General features: G+C 39.0%; 1 protein-coding gene across 1 annotated transcript in view; it reads right to left on the minus strand.

The window, feature by feature from the left end:
* SERPINI2 (serpin family I member 2) overlaps positions 1-10801 on the minus strand; it is a 24935-nt gene that overhangs the window by 3185 nt on the left and 10949 nt on the right. The window contains exons 3-7 of the mRNA XM_018557788.1: positions 8670-8864; positions 7247-7439; positions 5960-6057; positions 1861-1947; positions 498-584 (exon numbers count right to left, since the gene is read on the minus strand). Of these exons, the coding sequence (XP_018413290.1) occupies positions 498-584; positions 1861-1947; positions 5960-6057; positions 7247-7439; positions 8670-8864 (660 nt within the window). The remainder of the gene's footprint in view (positions 1-497; positions 585-1860; positions 1948-5959; positions 6058-7246; positions 7440-8669; positions 8865-10801) is intronic.

Raw genomic sequence — 10801 nt, forward strand, 5'->3', positions numbered from 1 at the left:
ATATATATATAAACACATATTTATTTATTTTTGCGAGGCAAGGGAGCAAAAAGTAATGGGGAACCTGAGCCCAGAGTTGGGCTTCAACATTATTTTAACTGAAGTGTGCTTTAAATCTGTGTTTAAAATTAACTTAGCATGCAATACTCTACTGATATATTACATTTAATCTTAAGTACACATAGAGACAACCACATACATTTTTGTTATTTATGCACAGTGAACTATGTGGCCAATAATGAAATCTGATGTGTGATTTTGAGTGACAAACAATTACTATGCACTGTCAACCTTAAAGTAAATAATTTTATTTGCTGTTGTCATCTGCTGAGCCATTAACTAGATCAGATGTCACAAAAGTGCATAGCAATTGAAGGCAAGCGACAGGCTTTGTCCTTGTTTATTCTGTTATAGTTTATGGACTAACCTGATTATAACTTGAATAAATAATAAAACACATTCTAAAAAAGATTTAGTATTTGTAAAGATCAACTCACCTGATTCATTGTGCCGAATAAGAAACAGGAAAGGGCGATCGGCTACAAATCTGTGATTGGTCATGCTCATTGCAGCAACCTGCATTCCTGGAAAATGCAGTGTTAACGTGTTAGCTTTAGTTCTCTAGGCCAGAGATTTTCAACTTTATTGAAGTGATTTATCCCATGGCATTACCAACATCCTCCAAATGTGTGTAAATGTTCTACCAAACTTTATTTATTATTTACATAGTATTTACAAAAAAAACTGTACAGAGCTTTAAAACAAGCCATCACTGTCCTATCTAGCTGTTTGTACTGTGAAGTTATTCACAGTTATTAAAGAAGTATTACTTTCTCAAACTTGTTTTAATAATAAATCCAGATCAAACAAACATCCATTGCCCAGAAAAGTATTTCTTTACATTTTTGCCCAAACACTTACAGTCATCATGTTTCCAGCTGACTCCAACTCTCTCAGCTCTGCTTCCTAGAGCTTCCTGTCCATTACAAAATCACAAGGGAAAGCACAGTCTCCAGCAGCTCTTAATCTACTAGCTCAAAGAAGGGAAGAGGGATAGTGGGAGGGGGAGAGGCCAATGGATTGTTTTGCTGTGCCTGTTGTTTGTGGAGACACTGCAAGGGAAAGGAGCGACCCTAAAACAGGATATCAGGGTCAGTGCTCAGGGGACCAGCTGATACTACAGGAAAACTTTAAACAAGAAGGAGCAGCATCCATTGTAAGTGATTTAACTAGCATTTAAAATGTTTGAAAACCTTTTTACTTTAATATAACCTTTAACCCCTTCCCATTGGCAGGGGCCAGCTCTTTTTTAAAAATCTTAAAGCCAAAGATGTTACATGGGCTTCCCAATCATGTAATAACTGTAATCGCAGTGATCACATGTTTGGGAGCCCTAACATTATGACCACTAAGAGGTGAAGTGAATAACACTGATTATCTGGTTACAATGGCACTTGGAAGTGGGTGGGATATATTAGGCAGCAAGTGAACATTTTGTCCCTGAAGTTGATTTGTTGGAAGCAGAATGGACAAGCTTAAGGATTTGAGAGACTTTGACAAGGGCCAAATTGTGATGGCTAGATGACTGGGTCAGAGCAACTCCAAAACTGCAGCTCATGTGGGATGTTCCCGGTCCGTAGTGGTCAGGACATACCAAAAGTAGTCCAAGGAAGGAAAACCAGTGACAGGGTCATGGGTGCAAAAAGGCTCATTGATGCAAGTGGTGAGCGATCCTTTATGTCCTCACAACCTTTTTTGCCTATACATACTCCTAAATATCAGCATTTCTTTTCTTTTACAGTCCTCATATTTGTAATAATACCCACTGAAGTATGAAGAATGTTTATCTGTTTGTTGTACCTGTAGCTGCAGCTGCTTCACTCCCAGCTTCATTAATTTCAATAGAAACTTTTTGAACCGCCTTTGAAATGTATATATCTGATGTATCTACAAACATATTAAATACACTTGGTGAAATACATGGCAGATCACAGAGGATTTATGTATAATCTTGATAATTTACCCTTTCTGCTCATATTACGCACAACAGACAATATCTGGAAATCAGCAAAGAATGATGTTGTCGGAAAGTGATTACTAAACTGCAAATAGCAAAATAGTTAGCTCCTAGGAAGCTTTAACTGAAATGGGTTATACAATCATCTATTTAAGACCCGGTTAAGGCACACTTGATGTGGGCTCAGTTTTTCCTGGAATTGTTCACAGGTCAATATGCGGATTGCTTTTTTTCCAATACACCCACTGATATACTATATTATCTTGACCAGCTAAATGTTATAAAAATACATCCACAATGACCACCATACCATAAAAGTTATAAATCGCATATCTTCTTAAAACCCAATTTTAGCCAAAACATTTTGTTCTGGATAGTGTGGGATAGGGTTAGAACCCCACTCCGGTTTTATATGCTGTCTGTGTCTTATGGCGACACTAAACTAAAGAGATAAGTCTAAATAAAAAATGCATTCAAATACCTTAATTATTAACAAAAATTTAGCTTACCTGTGTCTCCCAGCAAATCATCTCTGAATTGGTGCTGACACTGTCCTTCCTTCTGGAGGGGGGCTACTTCTGTTCCCCATGGTTACATAGTTACATAGTATTTGAGGTGTATGTGTGTATGGTCCTATTGGTGTGTAGTATGTATAGGTCCCTTGTGTGTTATCAATTTTAAGAGTACTTGTACCCCTGTATATTACGGTCCCTTAGGAAATCGTCCAATCACCTCTTGAATGATTCCACACTCCAGCTGAAATCACAGCATGTGGCAGCGAGTTCCATACCTTGACCGATCTAACTGCGAAGAACGCACTTCGCCCCTTGTGCTGACATTTTTTCTCTACCAATTTTAAGTGGTGGCCTCTCGTCCTTGTCATCGAGTTAATCGTAAAAAGTTTGCTGCTAATGTTACTATTCCCGGAAAACATTTTATACATGAAAATCACGTCCCCCCTTAATCTCCTAACTTCCAAGGAGAACATGTTTAATTTTAGAAGCCTGTTCTCATAACTCAGGTCCTCCATCCCCTTTATGATTCTGGACCCTCTCCAGTTCAAGGACATCCCCCCTGTTCACTGGTGCCCAAAACTGGACCGCATACTCCAGATGGTCTCTGTTTGTGTTATAAAATAGCCACTGCTCCAAGCTCGCTCCCATGATGGACTACAATCTTATGTTTAGTTTACTAATTTGTATTGAGATTGTAGTCTATCACAGGAGTGAGCTTGGAGTGGTGTCTACTTTACTACACACACAGGGACCATGTAGAACAAAAGTAGCCACCCTCCAGAAGGAAGGACAGTGTCGGCATGAATTTAGAGATGATTTGAGGATCTATAGCTGAGCAATAGACAAATAAGATACATTTTTGTGAATAGTTAAGGTAGTTGAATGCATTTTTAAGATTTAACTCCTGAGTTTAGTGTTGCTTTAATTGAGGATGTTCCCTCTCACCTACTGGTCTGGCAAAAGGGATCATCTAGACAGGATGAGAAGGTAAATCTCTCCTCAGTAGGGGCCGAGAAAGCAACAGAAAAACATTTCCTAGGAGAAAAGATTAGAACCCATTTCATGGCTGAGTTTAGGTTTTGGCTTGATTTGGTGATATAAAGAAAAACATTTTTCCATGTGTATTTTACTACTTACTGCATTAGAAAGGTGAGGTAGATAAAAGTATGTAAGATATTTGGGCTTCCATTGCTGAAAATGCTAATCACCTGGACATTGTGTTGACACACTGGCTTAAAGTGACATTAAACCCTCAGATTTTTTAACATAAAACAATACTGTAATGTGCGCCTTACTGTAATCCAAGGTTGTTTCCCTTCTCTTTGCTGCTCTTCCTTTTAATCCGTATCTGCTCTCATGCTCTGCAGAACTTCTGTTTTGCAGCAGACTGCCTTGTCTCAGGAATGGATACACGGTGTCTGTGTATACATTTTTATAGACATGTAACCTGAACCTGCACTACAGGAAGAGGCCCTGAGCTGAAAAGGGAAGTTGTCTCCAAGCATGAGAAGACATGAGGATTTAAAAAGGAAGAGCAGCAAAGAGAAGGGAAACTACCATGGATTACAGTAAGGCACACAGTAGTATTGGTTTATGTTAAAAAATCTGAGGGTTTAATGTCACTTTAAGTAGTGAAAATGTATTCAGACCAGGAAAGCTGGAGAAAAGTCAGAATCCTTGTTCCAGGTCAGTGATTTAAGGTATTGAAGAAAGAGCGTCAACATGATACCCAGGCAGGTAACATTTCCTGAAGGAGGTTAACAACCTCCTTTTAAAGCTATATATTTTTTAGATCAGTAGGATTCATGGACAACTGGATGTCCAGGTATCTAGACCAATTGATTCCAAGAAGTTCGGTAATTAAAATCTGGCAAAATGCAATTCCAATGTGGATCTTCTACTTTAAAATTCTTAGATGTTGTGATTCATTTGTCTTCCCTGAACATTTACAGACCTAGCCAACCTAAACATTATCAGGGATCACTGGTAAAACTGCTGATTGTAATTCCTGGTTTGCTCACTAGTTTTATGTCATTTTAATTGAGCCCTGGTTCATTCATTCCTCTGTAACGATTATGATTGCAAAGAAAACATTTTAGCCACAATAGTTTCTATCTAAGAAACAAACCAGTTAGTTTATGACAACACAGAAAATGTACCACTGAAACGTCCCATGAGCCCAATATCAATTTACAACACAGATTCTCATTAAGAATCATATACTATGAATCTTTACTCCTCTAAATGTGATCCTGTGGAAGGATGTGAAAAGAAGAATATCCAGTGATGAGTGAAGGCTATAGAATGTTGTGAGAGATGTTTAATGTGTATTTTTAAGTTTCTCGTGTACTGTGGTGAACAGCCTGGAACACATTAGCATGAAGATGGTGCTGAAAGGGGGACCCAATTTTTCTTGGGCAATCCCCGCTTCCACTTTCTAACTTCTGGTTTTCATTGTATCTTCTCACTTTAGTATTTTTGGGGGCATATATTCAGTTTAGTATTGGTGGCTGTACTGCACACAGTAAGTGTCTGTTCATCTTACTGTCATTCTATAAAGACTGTTGGTAGCGTCTCACTGTGGGTTTTAACCGAACTCTAAAGGTATATGGGTTTTGCCTAGTCTGGGCAAAAGAAAAAAATGGAAATAATTGGTTTAAGGTTATTCTTTCACTGAATGCTTTGCATAGCTACAAAGATTAGTAGCAGGAAAAATGAATTGGCTTTAGCATAAGGCTTTGTTCACATGGGATGATCTAACATTCTTGTGGCAAGAATCTATGGATTCTTGCCACAGAAATGCCAGATATTCCCATTCAGATGCAGATGCTGGGTCCGTTCAAGTGAATGAAAGGGTTACAGAAGCCACATCTGTAGGCGGCAGTCCACATGTCACTTGATGCAGGATAGATGCGTCCAACGTCAGGCATCTATTCCAAACCACATGTAATCATATCATCTAGGATTACCTGTGGACTTCTGCTTACAGATGTGGACACCCTGTAATTTACTTGAACGGGCACATCTGAACAGAGACACCTGGCATTCCTGCCACAGGAATCCATAGGTCCCTGCCACAGGAATCCCTGATCACCCTGTTTGACTGGGACCTGCATGTCCATGCTTCATGAAATGTATTAGAAAGGATTATACTTGTTTTGAGTCATGAAGCCATTCTAACAGTCGGCAAATAGGCATTTGCCCTAGCCCACCTGGAAGGTAAGCCCAACAAGGAAGTTGAAAGTAATCTGCATTGGTTTGAAAAGCTTTAAAGGAGGGCATATGTCAGCCCAATGATGCTCCAGGAAGAGTCCTTTTAATTTAAAGAGTGAAGTATCATTTTTAAGTTAAGGAGAGCCAGTATCTTAACTGATAATGTTTGTAGGAAACTTAAGTACACTATATTCATAAAATTTGTACAAGTCACCTGTTATTCCTGAAAGATTGCAATTTTGGTCAAACACTTTGGTCACATTTAGATGAAGCAGAGAACGCTTTAAATCAACTTCATGTTCTATTTTAAATCTGCAAAAAGAAAAAAAAAATACAGTATATTTAAATGATGCTGTTATCCGGGCTATCACTTTTAGATCTGATTTTTGGTGAGTATTTATGCCATACTATTTACAGTGTGGGACTGTTCACATGCTCTTTTAAAGATGATTACATAAGCAGATGGATTTTTACTAAAAAAAAAAAAAAAAGCCATATGTGCATGGTAACCATATCATAGAAATTAAAACCACTTGAAATAGTTATCGTGGTAACTTCTTTGATCAGCACCATTTTTTTTTTTCTATCAGTAGACTGCTTTAACAAAAGCCTCTGAAATAGAAATTGTAACTGCACAGGAACCAGTCAAATTCAAGACTTACAGGGTTATTTACAAAAGAGTGAAGAGTTTGGAGAAGGCAGGAGAAGTGAACAATCTAAGCTAAAATAGCTGAACTGGAAAGTGAGCTGAATTGGAGAATTTTTCCAAATCAGCTATGTTTTCCTAGGTTGTTCACTTCTCCTTCCTTCTCCAAACTCTTCGCTCTTTTGTGAATAACCCTTTAAATGTTCAAATTGTCCTTTTGTTTCACAGATTTGAATTTGACTGGTAACTTCGGGGCACCACAATCAGTTCTTACCCCAGACATATTTATAAATGACCCTCTATGTGTAATTCATTGTCCCAGCAAAGCAAGCCAAGGAAAGTATTTTATGTGTTTTTTATAAAAAAGGAAATAAGGGCCTATGACATGCATCACTAACTTTCGACAGTAGAATGGGAGAAGGTCTTTGAAGGTACTTATGGGGTTATATGGACTAAATTAACCAGAATGGATAACGTTACAGTTCCACATTATACGGTTCCCTTTGCGGAATGAGAGATGGAAATCTTGCAGACATGCACAGTATGCTTTGGGAGGGTTGTGCATTGCAATGCAAACAATGAGGGGGCCTTAAAATGATTACATGTACATTGTACTGGTTACATGATCAGTTGTGGTGACATGGTTGTACCCTAGGGATATGGACTGTTTAGTAGCACTGGCCTGTGTTGATGATATTCTACCATTCTACCCTGAATGACCATTGTTGATATTTGACTTCCGAAGTGTCATGACCCTTTTTAAGGGGTGGTACGTGAGAGATCAGTAGGAGTAAATGATGTAAATGCTCCCAGAGTTGGCATTTGTATCTTTTTCTTAGCACCTAAACATCTCACCTAGGCAAGCTAATTTCAACCATTTCCTGTGTCAGCTTAGTGCTCCATTCCCTTAGCACTGGTTCTGTCAGCTTTTTTTCAAGAGCCTCTATTTCCACATTTTCTGCTGGGAGAGCTAATACTAAGCTGATCTTGTCTCCTTTGTATGGAAGTTCCAACACATTGTATTTCAAATCATTGTCAGAAAAATATCCTGAAAGACAATCAAGAAGAGTAAATTTAAGGTAAGAGGGGACTTAATGTAAATGCGGTGTATAAAATATATTTTTATTGCACTAAGATAAGGGAGTCATTTGTTATTTCCATTAAGTGATGCACATTTGTAGATTCCTCCATGGTGATGTTTATTGACTTCAGATGCAGCACAATGCAGATGTTATGGAGATTTAAGGCCCATTTCCAGACATATTTTTTAAATAGTCCCCTAGCAGGGGTTTAAACTGCTCTGGTTCCAATATTAACCTCCTCTCTGGCACTGCCCCCCACATTAATTCTTTTCTCCCCACGTTCTCAGTCTTTCAAGATGAATAACAGCCTGGAAGGCTGAGGATATTCTTTGAGGGCAAGAAGTAATGGATCCATCCTGAGAAGGTGCTACCACAGCATCCTGCACTCACAGTGCAGTGATGAAATCTTCACCACTCTCTGCCTCATTGAGGACCACCCAACACAGTAGATCTTATGCAGAAGAGGACCCCACACTGCTCATAACTGAGATCAGTATATTAAAAAGCAAACAATACTACTACCAGGGAGCCTCCAAGGTGGTTAGGGTGACTGAGGACCCATTTACACCAGCCTGGCACAGTGCTGGTATGCCGATCCCAGCACATTGCGCTGTGCACTTTTTTTTTAGAACTTTATTGAAATGTCACAAGTGACACTTCATTCAGTTCTACAGACAACGTGTCAGCGTACTGTTCCACATGGTGCTTCTCTGGAAAAAAAAGTACTGCATGCCGTACTTTGTTCCAGCGCACACCACCGTGTTCCCACCGCAATGCGGTGGTTTGAATGGTGTCCTTCTGTGACAAGGCAAATTGCCATTGTCTTGCGTTGGTGCTGCGCTGGACAAAACGACCAACGCAGCCCCAATGCATCTGGTGTGAATGGACCCTTAATCATGGCTGAGGTCAGATGCAACTTGAAGCTCTTTCTGTATGGATTTTTTTAGTATACACAATAGCAAAATATATCACAGTCCAGCAAGCTGAGCCTGATTGTGGATAGAATCTGTATTTAATAGCTAGGTTGTCTACAGACTACAGGCAGTTACATTCCGTTCTTGAACAGATTGGATTAAACATAAAACATAGCTTTTGGGTGTTTCTGCTTCATTGCTGCCCCATCTGTTAAAAGCAGCATCAAAATTTGTTAACTGTACTATATACTAAACATTTTTTTTCTGGAACACTTGAATTACCAATCTTTGTTGCTGTTTGGAGATGCATCATTGGTATCTTGGTTACATTGCCCTTCTTTACCGTGAAGTCTTGTGGGTAAGTGGCGTCTGAACTAAACTTGTGTTCCCACTCCCCTTTGAAATAAATAGCGTTGACCAAAACAAGCTTTGTGAGTGGTTCAAAGTCTCCACTTGAAAACATGTGTTTGATTTTTCCTGTACAAAGAAAGGTAAAAACAATATAAGAAACATATAACCAGTTCTATTTAAAAGAGCTCCGTGGGCCTGTTGTAAACCCTTTTCTAAATGGAACCTTTTTTATTGAAGGTTTGTGCATTTGGCAATAATTTATAAACTTCTGGCTTTTCTGGGGAAAAAAAGACGACATGCTTTGGATATGTTATTATCATTACAATACAGGATTTATATATAGCCAACAGTTTGCACAGCGCTTTACAATATAAGGAACACATTACAGTTACAATACAAATCAAGACAAGTTGGTAAGGAGGGCACTTCTCGTTAGAGATCTACCAATCTAAACAATATGTTTGTCTTGTATTTAATTCTACTGACATTTTTGTTCATAGGTTTTACCAGCATCTATTTAGGAAATGTATTTACATGATAACAATAAAGAAAAATGCATACAAAATCCTCAGCAACTGCAAACGATACAAAAACCTAGCTCATATATCATACAAATTTTGTTGGCTATATTTATACAGCAGCACAGACTGTACATTTAGTTGTTCCAATTTAAAGCATATTAATAAATATCTTCACACTTTAAGCTTCAAATGATTTATAAAGATTAGGGAGAGGTATATTCGGGAAGGACAGTACTATACAATAAGTAAAAAAAGTTATCTAACGCTCAACTCCACCAACCAGCAAATGGGACTTAGTGCCTGTTGCCTTGTTAGAATCACTGTAAACATATGTCTGCTGATACAGTAATACCTTGGTTTACAAGTAACTTGGTTTGAGAGTGTTTTGCAAGACAAGCAAACATTTCTGAAAATGTTTGCCTTGATATACAAGCGCTTTGGATTACAAGCATGCTTCCGGAATGAACTATGCTCGTAAACCAAGGTATCACTGTATATGTGAAAATCACTTATCATCAAGGTACCATCAAGGTGAATTGTGTCCCTTACTAAAACCTGTGAGTGAACAAAAAATAAATTTAAAAAACGTTGTTTTTTTTCTTGCCTCAGGCGCAAAAGGAGCTGGCTACGGCTATGCTCCCGTGGTGCTCGTGCGGCTGCCGGCTGAATGTGTCAGACGCTGCAGATGGAAAGGTGCAGGACACCCCATGTGCAACGTCGGCCACACGAGCACCACGGGAGGACAGGACGCCGGGACATGTAGGGCGCACTGGAATGTAAGCCGGCCGACTCCTTGCGTTAAGGTGCGGGTTGGGGTGTGGAGCGGTATTGAAGTCAACAGCATCGCTAGATCTCCAGATGAAAAATAGTGGGCGCCCCTGTTTTAGAACAATGTGTGGTTTTATTCAAAAATTGCTTCATGATTTCTTTTTTACATAAATTTGTCTTTAACTTTCAATACTCTATAAAGTGTCCCTTGTATTTCACTAATAACCTGCTTATTTGTTCCTCTCTTATAATTATTATCTCTTATAATACTATAAGACATTTTATTTAAATTATAATTTTTTTCTTTCATTTGTTTCCTTTTTTTCTATTCTGCTCGCTACCTCGGAGATAGCGAGCAGAATAGCCAAGCCAAATGCCGCTCTGCGGCATTCAGCTATTCACTCACTGCCGTTTTGACCCCTATGAGAATAGGGGAGAACGGCAGCGAGTGAGCTGCCAGAGCTTCGGCTCAGCCAATCCAGATGTTGGATCGGCTGAGTCGAACTCCTTCTGCACTTTGGCTCAGCCAAACATGCTGAGCATGTTCGTCTGACCGAAGGCAGCTGATGTACCGCTAAAATCAGCCGTACAGGGCTGAAAAAAATAGCCGAACGTCATTCAGCTCTGTTAACTTCGGCTGGGTTATTCACTCGGCTGCTTCCTTCGGCAGCTTTGTGAATAACCCCCTATAAGTTAAAGACCATCACAGTGCTACATCACATCATCACATTTAGGAGCATACAATCACATTTTACGTATAGTATTTTTATATAT

The sequence above is a fragment of the Nanorana parkeri genome, unplaced genomic scaffold (assembly GCF_000935625.1).
Source record: "Nanorana parkeri isolate BGI_ZX_2015 unplaced genomic scaffold, ASM93562v1 scaffold303, whole genome shotgun sequence".
Taxonomy (NCBI): Eukaryota; Metazoa; Chordata; class Amphibia; order Anura; family Dicroglossidae; genus Nanorana; species Nanorana parkeri.